Below are 18055 nucleotides of genomic sequence, written 5' to 3'. Positions count from 1 at the left end.
CTAAAAATTGTGTTACTAAAGCTGGAAATAATCATTCAAATGATAAAAATTATTCTGTTAAGCAAGTGGGCGAAAATTCAGAAGAGAGCAGTTCATATTTGGAGGAAACAAAACTGAATAATTCTGATAAAATACAAGCTTTAATTGATACGGGGATCTCCCGTTGTCTTTTAAGGACTTCAGTTGTCTTAAGGACTTCCAATTGCTCAAAAACTTAAACCCGAAGCTGCTGTGAATGAATTGTATGGTTTTGGAAATCAAAGGGTATCTGTAATGACCTCTGTAGGAATGATTAAAGCCGATATTGAAGTTGATAAGGTAAAAAGCCAAGACATAAATATATATCTTGTTTCTGAGAATGTTAATCTAATAATCCAGCTGTGTTTTTTTTTTATCTATTGTGTATGTGCTCAGTGATGATTACCAAGATGTACACAAACATCGTTTATTCTATATTACAGTTGTGGTTAATGATAATAATGGACACAGTTACAGTTACATATACAAGATCTCCCTTTTTTTTATCAAAAATAATAATAATAGTAAAATTAAACATATTCTTTTAAATAATAAGGTTTCTTCACAGTGCTACCAGATCGAGTAACGTAGTTATGTCCATTTGAAAAATTTGATGATACTATACCACTTTCACTATTTGGTGATACACTTCTGTTAGATTTTGAAGGACTTACAGGCCCATCTAAATTTTTAGTGCTCCTCTTATTCTCAGGTATTTCGGGTTCATGTATAAATTCATTCTCATAGTTGTTTTTTATTCCAAACTCTTTCGGATTAGTTCCTTTAAGAAGGTCTCTTCTGTTTCTTTCTACAATTCTTCCATCTTTTCTTATAAACCTATATGAACGTGGTTTTCTGCTTCTATAATTTTCCATCTTTCATTTAGTTTTTTCCCCTTTCTCTTTTATGTAAACATGATCACCTATTTTCAGTGGTTTTAACGGTCTTGCATTTATATCACAATAGCTTTTTTGTAAGGTTTGTATTCTGTGAAAATTGTATGCTGTGAAAAACGCACCATAAAAAACGTACTGAAATCACTGCTGAGTTTCATAGAAGAATTTGGATTACCAGGTCGTATAATAATAGATCGAGGTTCTTATTTTACTTTAAAGGAATTTCAAAACTTTTACAAGGAAAATGGAGTTCTTCATACATTAAATTCGGCCTCCCACCCACAAGGACCACAAGGTAGAGAGATCGAAGAGAACAATTTTATCAACGATAGTAACATCAATGTAAAGTAAAGATAAAAAGATTGGGACAGAAGAATTAAAGAAGTTGAGAGAAACTTGAATAACACAATCAATGAAACTATTGGTAAAACATTCATTTGAATTGCTTCATTTTGGAATTTCATTTTGGAACATTTCATTTGGATTCATTTTGGAACTTCATTTGAATTGCTTCAGTTTGGAATACAGGGTGATTACAATTAAAGTTGCGATTCAACTTTAAAACTACCGGTCAGAATGACTTGGTATTTTACCAGAACAATCGTGAGGCAATGGAATTTTATTTGGTGAAGAAAAACAAATAGTTCCAAAATGTGCCTATAGATGGCGTTGTCAGGGTTCCCATGGATGTTGTGGAAGTATGTACATTCCTAAGTCTTGACATACTCACCACAGACATAGCTGTGATAAAAATGCAGAAGCACAAGCGGAACACGTAATGCGTTGCCTGAATGCTTCATCATGACTGACAAAGAAGGATCGCGCTTTGCTCTTTTCTATCAGAACGGTGATTCTGCGTTAATAGCTATCAGGAAGTTCTGGACACTAAAAGGCATAAATCCGGGCTCATGGCCACTTACGGCCTGCGGAATATGATAGATAAATTCGAAGAGACCGGTTTATTAGACGTGAAACGAGGTAGATGACGAAAACCAGTTACGGCGCTGGCAGTGGAAGATGTGGCCACAATGTTACAAGAATAGACGAACAGTGATGAAGGAATCAGCAGTGCACGGGGAATTGGACAAATGTTGGATATGCCTATCAGCACGGTGCGTAATGTCTTATGGAACATCTTGCGCTGTTATCTATGCAAAATAACTCGTGTGCAGAAGTTGCTACTTGCTGACCTGAAAATACGTGATTCTTTTGCACAATTATTTCTTGCCCGGATGGAGGTGGACAATGGATGGCTATGGAACATTCTGTGGTCTGGCGAAGCCTATTTCCATTTGCAAGGTTCTATAAATACTCAAAATTGCAGGATATCGGTGATTGAGAATCCGTTCCCGCAACAGTTCCCTCTTCAATCTAAAAAGGTCAGAGTTAGGGCGGAATAATGTCAGCGTTTGTCATCGGTCCCTCTTCCAGATCCCACCTGTGGGTACCGTTAACTGCACAGTTTTTGTCAAGCAATATGAAGCATTTTTGTTTAACCATGTCCTTCCGGCAATTCAGCAGCATCAGTGTGTGGATCTCACAATATTCATGCAAGATGGCGCTCCTCCGGACACTGCTACTTGTGTCAAGCGGCTGCTGATCGCTCATAAAATCATAAGCTGCCATTTTCCAAGAGAGTAGCCTCCGCATTCGCCCGACTACACGTGATATTTCGCTTTCATGTTACCTGAAGAATAATGTGAGTGAATTGGGAATTAGGCCGACTTGAAAAGCAAGCATCAGGCACCACATTCATAGCATCAGCACAGATACTCTCCGAACTTCTGTGGAAGATGGCATTTTGCGCTTCCACCAATAGTGGACGAGGAGGCTATATCGAATAACTTATGCGTTAATCACCCGTAAGGTGTTTTTTTTCATGAAGCTCCTCTTTTTCTTTTATCACCATCATTGGTTTTCGCTGTACATACGTATTCTTTAAATTGTTCGCTGTGAACACGTCTTTTCGCCTGTCGTAAATCCTTGTAGTCTATTATTTTCTTTTGGTAACAACATTTCTATGTTTAACGATTAGGCCGTCTATCGGCACATTTTGGAACTATTTTTTCCCCGTTCGCCAAACTAAATTCCATTGCCTCACGATTGTTCTGGTAAAATATCAAGTCATTCTGACCAGTAGTTTTAAAGTTAGAGCTTTTTGAAATCGTAACTTTAAATATAATCACCCTGTATACCACGATTTCAAGATGGAATTTTGAGATTACTTGCTGATGAAGATGCTGAAGTTTGGAAGTAATCAGAAAAAAAAAAAAAATACTTAAAGAAGCTAGATAAAAAATTGTTAGAATATCACAATCAGAAGAAGCCTGCGATGGTCGCTTTTATGCATTAACTGCTCATGTAAGTCAAATAAAATCTTGGAAAAGTGCAGAAACAAATGATGACGATAACAATAATGACGATGACGATGACAAACTTAAATGACAAATAAAAACCCAAGCGAACAGTGCGAAAACCATTACGTTATAGAGACTTTGTATAAGACTTAGAGAATTAAAAAAAATATATTTAATTTTATTTTTCTCCAACTTATTATTATTATATTTTGTTGTTTTAATGTATGTTAAGATTTGGTTCAATAGAGGACAAATGAAAAGTCAGGATGTTCGAATGTAAGCACGATTATAAATTATTTATTGTTATTAAACAGAATATCTACAGAAAAATGGCAACAGCTAATTTTTGGATGTCTCTCTATTTTTTATTTTTAAATGTTCATTTGATGTACGATTGAAAATGTATACTGGTACGATGAAGTAAGAACGTCTGTTGTGATATGCAAGTTTAAGAATACGTTATATGTAGGTTATTAGGCTACGAGTACAATTTATCTTTTAATAAATATTTGTTTGTCTTTAGTGTTTAACTGAAATACAAAGGGATGTTAACTATAGATAGATGACTTTACTGCAATTATATGTGAAACCACTGTATTTCCGGCATAATGTAACATGAGAAATCTAAAGAAGCGAAGCTTTCTGGAAAAGTAAGATTAGAGGAGCAAGTATATTTAACACTGAGTAATGGCAGTCTCGCTAAAAATGGCAAGATACGGCTGAACTGAAAACGGTTTTGGCGATTAATTTTTATCGCCAGATTTGGGGAGAAAGCGAAAAAATCGCCAATCTTGGCGACTATTTTGTGACATTATAGTCTGGGCCCTGTATAACTGTAATGGATATTGTAATTGAATAACTGCAGTTGATGCTCTAAGTAACTATAACCGTGGTTAGGCCCTCATATGCCTTCCAGTAATTTCGAGAAGCAGAAATTACTAGAAATATTTCGGTGGCTGCGTGGAAACTATACAAGACCGGAGATAGGGCAGCTAATCTCAGTGGCCAGTTCAGCGTGAGTTTTTAGCGCTGAGTTAAGTCCGGGCCAGCTTTGCTTTTTTTTTTTTTTTTTTTTTTTTTTATGCGCTTTGCAATGCGTTGTATTTAACGCTCTTGGTAGTTTGAAGTGTAACTAGTGATTGTATTCTGTGGTACTGAAAAGAGTTGTGCTACTATTTTCGGGAAAAGTTCCAGAACTCTGAAGTATTTCTTTTGATAAAATCAATTTTATCAACCTTTCATCGGACCCGTGTGCATTCAATCTGTTACGAACCCGTACGCTTAATTTTTGGATGCCTAGTTGTATAATAACAGTTGCAAGACATTAAAATCTATAATATCTGTGCTGAAATAAATATGTCAGTAATCATGCATGCTATACAACTGACACCCCTAAGAAATTAACATGCAAAAACTTCCCACTGTCTTCTTATAATAAACTTTTGTGTTTCGTGGCGTCAGGTTTCTGCAAAATAAATTTTGATGAGTAATAAAAATGAAACATCTTATTAATTATATTCAAGTACTTACTGGTCGAACGACTTGAGAACTCATTGCTTTGATGCTGGAAGCCGCCGATTTTTATGCTAGAAAAATAAAGATTATCAGGAGGAAAAATAACTTTGTAAAGTAAAAGTTGCAATTAAATTTATTTCTAGCTTTACTATTTCGATCATTAAAGTTACACTGAGAATAACCAAAAACGACGTGCATTTCTATTTTCAGGTACTTATTATTCAAAAGCAGTCATAAGAGAATGATAAAGGAAAACTGATACGTTTACGTTATAGCGACTTAAGCGACAAACGGTAATGTACACACGTTTTAGCCTTTAGCCTTGACGCTTATTGATACACTATTAGTACCTACAAGCAACGCATTCAATGTCTACAATATACACTAATTTAACGTAATATAATATACATATGTACACTGCGAAAAAAAATTGCGTTCTTCATGTCTCGAAAGCGCGACTTAGGATATATATTAGATTTATATATAGCTCTATTCTAACATAGTTATTTTGACACGAAATCGGACTTTTCCTAAAATAACATACCAGTTTTTTTCCCCCATATTTCTATTCTACGACTCAAATTATGCCTAAATATGAAATTTTGTAAAACTTGGTGCGAAATTTACGGAGAAATTCACAAATTTATGTTGGCGATTTTTTTTCAGTTTAGGCCAAGAATAGTTCACTTGGCGAACTTCTTAATATATGGCAACCTATTTTCCTTTTTCGTCAGAGGAAAGAAAGTTACAATAGTTTCTTTTTTCAAATAATGTTCTTTATATTATATTTTTAATTATAATTGTTATTATCTTAAGTAATTTTTTCGTTTTCGAATTTCATTTTAATCGTTTAAGTTGCATGGTTTCTTTCGAATAACTGTTTTAAAAATTTCTATTTACCCATTCGAACTGCGTAGTTTAAATAAAAGGTGCATCGTTTATTTTTTTCAAATAGTTTTCTTTATATTTTTTGCCATAGTTATTATTGTAGGTAATATTTAAATTTTTAGACTTTTGTTTTAATTGTTTGTGTTCCATTGTCTCTTCAGATAACTGTTTTAAAATTTTCGATTCATTCATTAGAACTGCGCATTTTAAATATATTTACTAATATAAATTTTCCAGGATTTCATTTTATTTATTTGAATTGCGTTTCTTTCGGAAGAATAGTTTGTGTTCCAGACTACGATGCATCTGAAAACTAAATATATTAAAAGAGAAAATACAGTAAAGCACAGTTAACACGCCTTTCAATGTTCCATTCAGAAAAGATATATAAGTGAGAAAGATGTATAACCGACAGTTTAACTTAGGATGACTTGCATATATTGCTTTCAATAGCTGTAGACATTAGGTACTTTTTGGAAGCAGAGGAGATGAAAAATTAGCAACGCCTTCGCCGGGAATCGAACCACGTACCTCTCAATTACGCGCTGAGTGTGCTACTCACTACACCACGATAAGATTAAAAAGTTTTAAATTAAAAAAAAATATTAAATTTTATGCAAAAATTTATTTTTCCTTCTTAATGGCTTGCTCTTTTTCTTCAGGCATTCTGCAAGTATATTAAAAAGCATCCAACTTTTCGAAACATCTTGATATTTCTGACATTCATTTTAAATAAAGTTATCGCCTTTCATTTCATAAAAGCCCACAAACGGCCGAGCGGTAAAGTCGCTGAACACGGGTAGTTCGCTCAGGGGTTCGAATCCTGGCGAACGGGCTAGTTGCATGGTCGTTTTCGTGGTTTTTCTCATTGTAACGTGTATGCCAGCTGGTTTCCCTTAGAAAGTTCTTCACGAAGGCATCTCTCCTTTTAGGCAGATAGCCCTACTTTGCCGTAACTTAATAATCTAATTCAATCCATTTCATCAGTATTTAGTCAGAGCCTTTATCAGTCTTTAGAGGCATTTTGAAGGCATGAGATGAAAGGAAAGATTGGTTTCATCAAGAGGGAAAACGTCTTTAGGTGACATCCACATACATCACTGGATAAATTCCTGAATATTCAAATAATTTGACTAAGAAATAATGGGATTCTCCGTTTATGATGTGTGTGTGTATTTAATTATGGCAAAGCACACTAGGGCTATCTGCCTAAGGGGAGGGATGCCTTCGTGGAGGACTTTCTAAGGGAAACTGGCTCGTATACACGTTACACATGGGGAAAACCACGAAAACGCCCATGCAGCCAGCCCGTTCGCGGGATTCGAACCTCGGACCGAACTACCAGTGTTCAGCGACTTTACCGCTTGGCCGCTGGTATGCCGTTTATGATAATATGATGTTCTATAACGTAATTTAAATTTATACAAACATATAATATAGTCGAAAACCAGTCGCTCTTCACTTTAATATGCAATGATATCGTTTTTGTCTTTTCCGTTAGCCACAAGCTCAAGCTCAATTGATGGTATTTGCTGGTGTACACGTCCAAGTGTTTTCTCTTTGAATACCCAAATTCCTTGAAGTATTCTGAAAGTATATTCAAAAGCATCCAACTTTTCGAAACAACCTTGGTATTTCTGACAGCCCAAATTCCTCTTCAAATGTTTGCTTACTTTTCTCCCTAATTTTCTTCTTTCCTTCTACTTTTATTTTCAGTGCTCACCACAAGAAAATTAAGATTTTTCGATTGCTACATTTCCATAAATTTTGCATTCTTGTCAATTTTTTTTTTAAATGTCAATTACATCAACAGCGTTTCAGTTGAAGACAGCTTTTCATTTTCTAGATATTTTAACTAAAGTTTATAGCAAAGTCCAAAGGATAAATATTTTAATTTAAAGATTTTTTTGCTAAATGACAAAGAAATAAAACAGTCCAACAGTGTTTATTCTGTACTACTGTGTAACCCGATTATTATATAGGCTACAAATAATCTAAATCATATTAAAGATCATGTTTTTTATACAATCTATAACACGCGAGAAAATTAGCTACTTAAAACATTCTTTCGAAGAGGATTAATGTAAAAATATATACTTACAGATATAATTTTTAAAGACCCAAACTATCAACGTCCTGTTTGCTTAAAAACATTGTGAAAATAAACATCAAACGATTTTTCTCAGTTTTAGACAATTCAATTTAAATGCAGTCAGAGTAAAGTACCAGACGATAACACGGCGAAGGTAAAAATTTACTCTTACAAATATTTATATATATAAAAAAATTAAGTTACAAAAAGTTAAAAAAAAAAAAAAAAAAAAAAAAAAAAACTTAAATAATGCAAGGTCCGGCTATTAATTTTCAGGACTCATGGAATAACTCAGAAGAAAAAAAGGTTAAACACATAACCATTTAATATGATTCGAAGTAATCCCCATCAGCCGTAATGCATGTCTGTGCTCGGCTGTACAAATTTCGGAAAGAAGTTTTAAAGTCCTCTTTTGGAATGCTCTTTAATAGTGACGTTACAGTTTTCTTGATGGCTTCGACATCCTGAAATCTTGTTCCCTTCACAAAATTTTTCAGCTCAGGAAACAGGAAAAAGTCTGCGGGTGCTAGGTCTGGAGAGTATGGTGGATGCTGCATTTCAACGACACCATGCTGGGCTAAGAATCGCCTCACAGGCAACCCAATGTGTGGGCGGGTATTGCCTTGTAGCAGCAGCCAACTCCCATTTTGTTGGTTGAAAATGAGGCCTCACTCTACGAATTCGTTTTCGAAGTCGGTCAAGAACTTCTGTGTAGAACTGTCCATTGATAGTCATGTTAGGAGAACGAAATTCATGATGAATGAGTCCATCGCAATTGAAGACCTGTGTGTGGATCATTATCGACGCTTTCGCGCCCTCCCGAAAGCGTTTAAACCATTCAAATGTTCTTGAGCGAGATAATGCTTTCTCGCCGTAAACTTGTTTTAACATTTCGTAGGTTTCCGCAGCTGTCTTGGCCAATTTGAAGCAAAATTTAATGTTAATTATTTGCTCCATTTTCACTTCGACAATAGGAATTAAAGAGCTACGTTTTAATGCGTCTTTCCACGAGAACCACTTAACTTACTTCAGAATGGCGCCGATTACACTGCACATGCGCAAGAAAACTCTTCAATACGCAATCATTAGCGCCAACTTCCGACTTTTCGTTCTCCTACATTTACGTCAGTCCTGAAAATTAATAGCCGGACCTAGTATTTACGCTAAATATTAATAATTAAAAAATAGCTCATATAATATTAATAAATATTTATTACACAACATTGAGGGAAAAAATTTCATATAATTAATTCTCCGTAAAAATTTTGAATTTTAAGGTTAAAAATAGCTGTGGCAATTCACTGTAACAAAAGTTCATAAACCACATTTGGCGTTATTATCGCAAAAAAAGGATGCCAAATTTCAAAACGCGAAAATATGTAAATTCGTGTATATCTTTGAAAATGTTATATAAACAACATAAATTCATACTTAATAATTACAAATGAACACCATATTTGTGAAACAACTAGAGAAAAAGTTCATTCTGTGTTATGCGGTAGGTAACTGTGTGTATAAGTCACTTAACTGAACATATCAATCAATGTTTTGACAATAACATACTAAGTATTGTGGGCAGTCATAGTGAAACATAAAAACAAAATATGTAAACAAATCAATAATTTCCAGGAAGTTGCGTTGTGTTAAACAAAACCCATTCTATGTTTAAGGTCCAGTGTGAAAGATAATTACAATAAATACAGACAGGAGAATAAAATCAACTTACGTTTATTTAAGGTAGGAAAATATTATGATTACAAAACATAAAAAGAGAGTCATGACCTCAAACATTACAATTAAACGTGGTGGCTGGATCAATTAAAGAACTAATGTGAAAATAGAAAAGGATGACATACCCTTCTTTAACATATTAGGGATCCTTCATATATTTGAGTTTTGTTAGCGAAACTTATTTCTCGGAGAAAAACTTGGGATAGTATCTGAATTTAGAAAACAAAAGGGATTAGATTGACGAGACTCAACCAAGCTATTTGGTCGGAGGCCAGGCTGCACTCCTATTACTGCTTCCAACCAGCAGGACACAGGTCTTCCCTCCATAGGCCATCATGACAGCGTAAATTTTAGGATTTTAGAAATATAGGTGTTGCAGCCTCTCTTCGGTGTTGGTTAATTTACGTTGCTACGTCTAAGATGAGGCTCACCTCCGAGCTGCTCGTCCAAGTTGTCATCTTATAAGTTCTCGTGAAATTTCTTTTTCCCGTCTCTCTTCTGTCGTCTCCGTCACTGTCCCCGTCTCCCGAAGCTTCTAGAAAAACACTGCGCAGCCGTTTTAGTAGCTGGCGCGTTTTTTGAAAACTTGGCGTAGATGGTGATTAGCAGGAAGCCAAAAAAAGGCAACCCACACTCTAAATCTTAACGGGAAAGGGTTTTCCGACTACCAAAAGGAGCCATTTCTCGCCATTCCATCCATTCCATCGTTCAACTTCCAAGGCCACACCAATGTGTCATCACAACTGCAGGCGGAAACAGGGGGAAAGAAACTAGCCTCGCTCCAGGGTCCCAATCGATAATGCCATGGAGGTTACCTCCATGGATAATGCAGATCTTCTGTCTCAACGTATATTTTCCCCCACCATAAGTATGCTGTAGAATATCACCCTGCTAGCCTTGTCCAGCAAAACAGGGTCCTCTTTTCGTGACAACCACATGGTAAAACTATCAAACACTTTCGCACCCCCCCCACACACACACATGGTGGAACGCTTAGCCGAAAGGAATTTTGGGGTGCAGTACAACTGCTGATAAGAATTTCCGCTGAAGGAAAGAGGACAAGGGGAGAAAATCTCTGAACTAAGTTAATACAAAAGCCTTTGGTAAATTAAAAAAAATGAAGCTACTAATTACACAACATTATAATACATAATAAAAATGTCGCCAAACTACCAGTTACCATATTGTAAAGATCAACCATTGTTTCCTCAGCCACCAATTGAGACTAAACACAATTTATCCAAAAGAAATACAAATAGAATCAAATTATTTTTCTTCTACCGCCAGTCAGAAAGTATGTATTCGTTTAACGTTAAAAGAAAGAGGGATACCAATTAAATTACTCAAAGTTAAGGAAAAAAAAAATTAACACACAAAGGTGCAACAACAAAGTTTTAAAATAAAAATTAAAGTTAAAAGTTAAACAACCTTAAGGGTCAAAACAACTAGAACAAAAACAAAAATTTAAAGTCCCTAAACACAAATTAAAATTAAACAACTTCAATTCAGAACTTTTAAAAGCAACCTAACCAAAAACTTAAAGTTTACAAAAGTTACAATTTAAACCTACAACCAACTTAAAAAAAAAAAAAAAAAAAAAATTAGAACTTTAATTACAAATCAAAATTGAAATAAGCAAAACAACTTAAATATATATATATATATAAAACGATTAATACATAACAAAAATTTTGAATAACAAATTCTAATTTTTTGCAGGTATGCTTAGAACTACACCTACTTTATGATGATGGTAAAAATTTTATAGGTTATAATTCAAATTTTTTTCGAAAAAATTATCAAAATTTGTTTAAAAATAGAAATTTTTAAACACAAAAAAATGGGTGATTTTTATTTGGAGTGAACCTAAATATCGAAATGTGAAAGGAAAAATCAAAAACGTTTAATAAAAAAATATAAATAAATATATGCCAAATTCAGTTAACATTGAGGAGCTAAAATTTTGAAAGCTAATTTTTTTAAAAACTACTCGTACGATTTTTACAAAACATGGCAGTCTGGCATAATTTGAGTCGTAGAATCGAAATATATAAAAGAATTGGTATGTTATTTCAGAAAAAGTCCGATTTTGCGTCAAAATACCTATGTTAGAATAGTGCTATATATAAATTTAATATATATCCTAAGTCGCGCTTTCGAGACATGGAAAACAGAATTTATTTTTGTCAATTGGCCCAGGAGAACGGGAGATATGGAACTGTCCCATTTTTTATTTTGCGCTGTGCACCTATATAGTATATATATATATACAAAAGTAATTTAATATAAATTTGCATTTATTATTTTATTTAATAGAATTGTATGAGCAATTGATTTAAAATAAACAGTATGTAGAAACATAGCCGGAATTAATTTTAGAAAGGCACTTTCTGTTGACCAGATTTCAGCAAATATTCCTAATAATTCTTTAGACGCATATGAAGGCCGAAGCGATGCGTATAGCATCTTTTTCTGTCAACGAAAGAGGGAAAATGGTAAGCATAATGATTATTTAGGAATGAAAACGTAGAAAATTTTCACTAGCAGAAGAAACCTAAACTGCTTGCACATATGGAGATCGATAATTGGTCTCTTTCTCACCAAAGCGGAAACAAGACAATTCTCGTTTCTCAGCAAGGCCCAATCTATAATACTGAAGTACCAAAAACTAAATTGCCAATTTAATTCTGTATGTAAAAGTGAAAGTGGCATGACAAATAAAAGGATTAATCAACAACATGAATTATGAGTGTGCTTAACGAATTATTTTTGCGTGTATCACAGAAAACGTCGGTTAAACGTTTTCTACTAGTATGGAAATGTTGATTTTAGGGCCCTAAAATGGTCCTTAGTATTGTTCTTGGGGGTAATCAAAAATTCGCCCGGCCGCTGGAGTTCCAAGAAGAATAACATAATAAAATGTAATTTCGTTATTAGTTTATTTCGACTGTGCCTTTTTTTTTTAAACATAAAACTTATATCTCTTACGTTTATATCAATAAATAAAGAATGAAACAAAATGATATACTTTAAAAACATTTTATCGACAGTATTTATCGAAAACAAGAGTATTTTTATAAGAGGTAAGAAGAACCCATTTAATTTAACACTGGCGAACAGAATAGGAAATAGTGTTACACATATGTAACTGTAGAAAACTGTATGTAACTGTAAAAAACTGTTTGGCGGTTCTCTTTTCAAGAAAGATCTAATTCTTATTCTCATTCGAGGAAAAATTATTACTTTTTTTCCGAGAAATTCTGATTTCAATCAAGCTATCATTTTGTTAATATTTTTCTGAAACTCTGGTGTACGTTTTCTGCATGCAGCATTTCATTTAATTAAAATAATTATTAAATTCTGTTAGAATTGCCTGGTTTGAATAAAAATATGGTACTATTCGGTTTCGAGGGCCGTAAAAAATCGCCAAACTATTGTTGATGCTAATGCTGCCAAAAATAATCGCGGCAACCCTAATAATTGCAGCAAGAAAGGAAGTATTATAATAGTAAATAACTATTTAAGATTGATGTTTTAATTTAGATGAAAGGTTAATTTCATATAATACTTTTTTAATATTATAATTTATATGAAAAAGGCTAAACATGACTGAATGGAAGCATAAGAGTAAATAACTATTTCAGATCATTATTATAATTTATATAAAAATTGCTAAACATAACTGAATGGATGCTGCATCGCTATTTCGCCAACGACTTATCGCTAAAGCATAATTTCATCTCGTTGGTTGTTCAAACGTAATTTTCTATAATGAATGATGTCTTTTCTTTGAAAATATTCTCGGTAAAGTGCAGAATCGCTCACTTATTTGTTTGCCGCTTTTTACAAGGGTAAAAACAATTGGATTTTTGTCAATTTTCTCTTTTACTTTTAAGTGAAAATAGGTCGATGTGTACATAGATAAAGTCAAGGGTGTGCGCAGTGCCATTTTTGTGCAATTCTAGGATTTTTTTTTAAATGAAAATAGGTCGATGTGCACATGGATACCGAGTATGTGCAGTCCTTAAAAACGCGTCACGCAGTGGATGATTCTGCACTTTACCCAAAATTCTATTGCCGACTTTTCGTCATGGGCAATTCCCAAATTTTTAAATCCATAGGATATCAAAAAATGATTTAAAAATTAAACTAGTATTTCAATGGCGTCTTAAGAAATATAGAACTTTATAAACTTACGCAATTTGAAATCAGCACGTACACTAGATTTGACGCGCTGTTTAATGGGCGCGTTTGCTAGATTTGGCGCTTTTGCGCGTACATTTTCGTTGCAATTTTTTTACGGCCCTCGAAACCGAATAGTACCAAAATTATAATTCGTTTGGAAACAATCTTCAGCAGTCATAGATTCGCCTTAATCCTAGCATACAGTATGCACGGCAATTAACGACTTTTGGGGATAAAGTTAACATACTGTATCGATGGTTTTGGCAAGATTTGGTTGGTTATTACTGGTTTTTTGTTGAGTTGTTAATTGTATAGCCATTTTATATCCGTGAGCATGATTGATTTTACTTTTAGAGATTTATAGTGATTTTTTAAATCTTTATAGGGGTATTTTTTGTTTATGATGAGCAGTAAAGGCATCATTTTGGCATTGGCGACAATTAACAAAATCGCGCCAAAGCCGTTCCGTATACTGGAATTTACCATAGAATCTGACAAATGTTTTTGTTTATAAAGGAAAATAACTGTATATTTTAAAAATATGATAATATATTTCAGTTAAAGGAGCTGATATGGGTGGTATGAAACGAGCTAAAAATTATTTACAATTAATATCCTTCTGTTTTCAGAGTTATAAGTGAGTTGAATTCATGTTTTAGGAGCCTGAAGTTTTGTAGTAAGAAAAATTCAATCTCGTGTAAGCAGTACTTATGCAATTCATTAATTACAAATTCTTTCATTCAGAAATTCTCCTGTCTTAACATTAAAGTTTAATTTGTAACGCATGGGATATATTTGAAAGTGCTGACAAATTTTGATCTTGGGACAATAAAAATAAAATTCGTGCATTCAAAATTTTTAGTTAATTCTACTTTTTCTTCAGCATATATTAACACAGCTAATAGCAGTGTTGCAATAATATCACTGTAGCTCAATTTACTCACTTCGTACTAATCTAATAATTTGGCTTAAAAAGATGATTTTTAATGAAAATTATAACGAATTAGATGCAAATGCTCAATATTTATAGATGAGAAAGGAACAGAAAACAACGATTAATTCATGCTCGAAATAAATCACCAGGCATTTAAACACATTTTATGAAATCTACTTCAAATACGTTTAAATAAATACACATAAAAGAAAATTCCTTTCTTCAAACCTTCATCAAATTCTATATTTATTTAAAAATTTAAATTTAAGTTCCAATGAAGCTTTAATATTTTGGATCTCTTCTGTTATTGGGACCGGATTAGAAATGTATGTATGTGTTCATGTATGCATATATATATGTACGCACATATATATGTGTGAGTACACATACGCACATACATATATTTCTGAATCCGGTCCCAATAATAGAAGAATACCAGTATTTTTACCTTCAAAATATGATAGGTAAAAATGTTATAAATCTATACACTGGAACTGAATATTTTAAAACTGCTGAGTATTTTAAAAGCAAATTAAGTTCGAACTTACCAGTTCCTTTTCCTACTTGACTCTTAGTGATAGAATAGTGGGTGGGAATGACAGCTAAGGTTTCTTTTATCAGATAACGCGGACTTTAGCTTCTCGTGACGAATTATCTCCTAGTATTTCTGGCAAGATACTGTAATTTGTTGCAATCGACAACCAGTAACCAACCCACCGACAGTGTGTAAGGAGATAAAGAATAACCTTGAATTTTTTTGGTATTTCTCTGCTTCCTTTTATCAAGTTCCTTTTCTGCTGTTACGTGTATGCACTACGGTTAGAGATAAGTTATTCTTTGTTAGAACTTCTTAGACTTGATTGAATATCGACTTTTCAGCAAAATTAGTGATATTTCATAGAATTTCAAACAAAGGATGTCATGCAGAAAATAATGAATAAAAATATCAAAAAGAAAGAAACTTTTGATTTAAAAAATAGCAAGAGGATTTAAAAAATATTACTTTTCATTTATTGAGCATCACTAAATTGTCATATCTGATTGCTAAGGTACAGCTATGATATCTATGTTTAAAACGAAATAATAAGTTTTAATCGTAAATAGAGTAGTAACTTTTCAAACGGTCTTATTTTTGAGAATTAAAAGGGATTTTTTAAGATTTCGCTAATGTTAAATAAATACGTGATTTTCAGATTTTTCTTGATCTTTTCAGTTAACGGGATGCCAGATGCGACCAAAAACACCAAACGTGAAAGACTATTTTTATCGTATCACGAACAGCCTTGTAGTAATGTAATATTTATAGCGAGTAGTGGCGAATATGTGTCAATTCTCCGATGTTTTCTTCAAGTAAAAACAGACTGTTGCATAACAGTAGAATTTAAGTGAAAACATTAGACTATTGCATAAATTTCACATCATTCGCATCCTTGGTACTGCATACATTGAATATTAGATATACAGTGTAAATCTGAAAAAGTGTGCAAAGCTTTACGGGGTGACAGAACAGAGCTATACAAGCAATATTCGTCATAGAAAGTTTGGGCGGAGCGCAAACGGCGAACTACTAGGTGGCATTGTAAATGGTATAAAAAGGGTCGGTCCTCGCACCCAGCTGCATTTTCTACCGTGGATTGACCAACGAGATATATACTGGTAGAGAGCTTATAGCAACCTCTGACTGGTTCTCCAACATTAGTGTCACGTGACTGCTGGTCGAATTCCGAAGGTCCGGAAATACTTTACATTCATTTCTATGAAACGAAAGACGCCTGTTCTGCTTGGTCACATAAAATTTAATAAAAAATGGTTATCCGCTGCAGCGCCTATGGATGTAAAGAAAGTTTTGTAAAAGGGGGACCTGTAACCTTTCATAGCTAAGTTAAAACTGCATGATTTATTATTTTATTTCCAGTATTTTTGTCATTTTACTATCTCTGTTGAATTGGTTGGAAAGTTTCAGCCATATTGTATAAGAAAATTGCCGCTGTATATGACATTTTCAGCATGTATTAATAGCATCAAAATGTAATAAATACTGTGACATTATTTACTGGAATCACCTTTTACAAATAATTGCATTTTATGTTCTTTTTCCGTGTACTCCGTTGAAATAAAAAGCTGCGCCAATTGGCGTTAACCTTTTTTCGCCAAATCGTACGCGTTTTGGTTTCATAAACAAGTACTGCCTGCAATTAAAAAGAAAGAAAGAAAAATGCTATTATTATTAAATTATTGAGATAAGATTGTGCGATATATTTACTTTGTTAAAAAAAAAGAAAAGCTAATTCAAAATCTATAAATGAGCTGAAAATTTGTATACTAGTATATCTTAGCTAATAATGCATGAATAAATCCTAAATTTTTTTAATTTAGCTAATGCATAAGAATGATCTGGTAAAGCAGGAATAAAGTGGCAGTGAATTCGAACTTACCAAACATTATAAGGAATAAAATGGTATTAACTCGTTAATGTCAACAGATTGCGTATACTTAAAAGTGCCACCTATTTATAAATTAATCACTTCAATATTTGTTTTTGCTTTCATAGTAATATTTGTTTAAGATTTTTTAAAAACCTTTTCCTTTAAAACTATTTTTTAGCAACATAAATATATCATAACTATAGAATTTTCTTTAATTTATAATGAGGATTACGTGTGTATTATGATATTTAGTAGGAGTTAAATTAAAAAAAAAAAATTCTTGAAAACAGGCCTTAACTTTTTGTTGCATACAAACAGTATATATATATATATAGTTTGTCAAAAAAAAAAAAAAAAAAAAAAAAAAAAACTATATCTGAGTGAACTTTTGCAGGTTTGAATGAGGCTTTCATCATTATATCTTTACTAGTTTTTACTTTCTATTCATAAAAGCTTTTTTTTTTTTTCTTTTCTGTGAAACAGTCAGTTTTATTAAAGCCCTGTATTTGTTAAAATAAAAGCATGTATTTTTAATTTGTAGTTTGTATTTTATTTACACTGTTTTATGTATTGATTTTTTAAAAGTAAATATCACATTCTTTATATATCTATAAAGATTTCCATGGTTTTACAAGCTAACTTTTTTTAAAAAAATTTATATTATCTCAAAAAAAAAAAAAAAAAAAAAAAAAAAAAAAAAAAAGTCAAATTTCTCATATCAGAGCCTTATATAGGGTATTGTATTTCATAAAGTTCTTCATGTAGTATATAATAATGTGTAGTTTCTGCATTTCAGCCAAATTGTGTGTTTTTGTTTTAAAAAGCTCATTACTTATTCACATATCAAAAATAGGAAATTTGGAATATACTTGACTACCAGTTTGAGTAGGTGATTTTTGGTATTTGTTCCCGATATATTTATAGTAAATACTATATTTAAATGCACATTTTCGTAATCTGTTTATTTAATTGGGATAGAGGAATAAATGTTTGAATTTATAATTCTGTAATAA

At 32.8% G+C, this 18055-nt stretch overlaps 1 protein-coding gene across 1 annotated transcript in view; it reads right to left on the bottom strand.

Annotated features, from left to right (window-relative positions):
* The window catches only part of LOC118194664 (galectin-4-like), a 97880-nt gene extending 82619 nt beyond the window's left edge, over positions 1 to 15261 (bottom strand). Inside the window, exons 1-2 of the mRNA XM_085813166.1 lie at positions 15165 to 15261; positions 4802 to 4857 (exon numbers count right to left, since the gene is read on the bottom strand). Of these exons, the coding sequence (XP_085669292.1) occupies positions 4802 to 4825 (24 nt within the window). The 5' untranslated portion in view covers positions 4826 to 4857; positions 15165 to 15261. The remainder of the gene's footprint in view (positions 1 to 4801; positions 4858 to 15164) is intronic.
* Between the last annotated feature and the right edge of the window lie 2794 nt (positions 15262 to 18055).

This window comes from Stegodyphus dumicola, chromosome 3, assembly GCF_044657685.1.
Source record: "Stegodyphus dumicola isolate Sdum_Otavi_A_Nest chromosome 3, ASM4465768v1".
Taxonomy (NCBI): domain Eukaryota; kingdom Metazoa; phylum Arthropoda; class Arachnida; order Araneae; family Eresidae; genus Stegodyphus; species Stegodyphus dumicola.
This window is presented reverse-complemented; position numbering and strand designations above follow the sequence as displayed.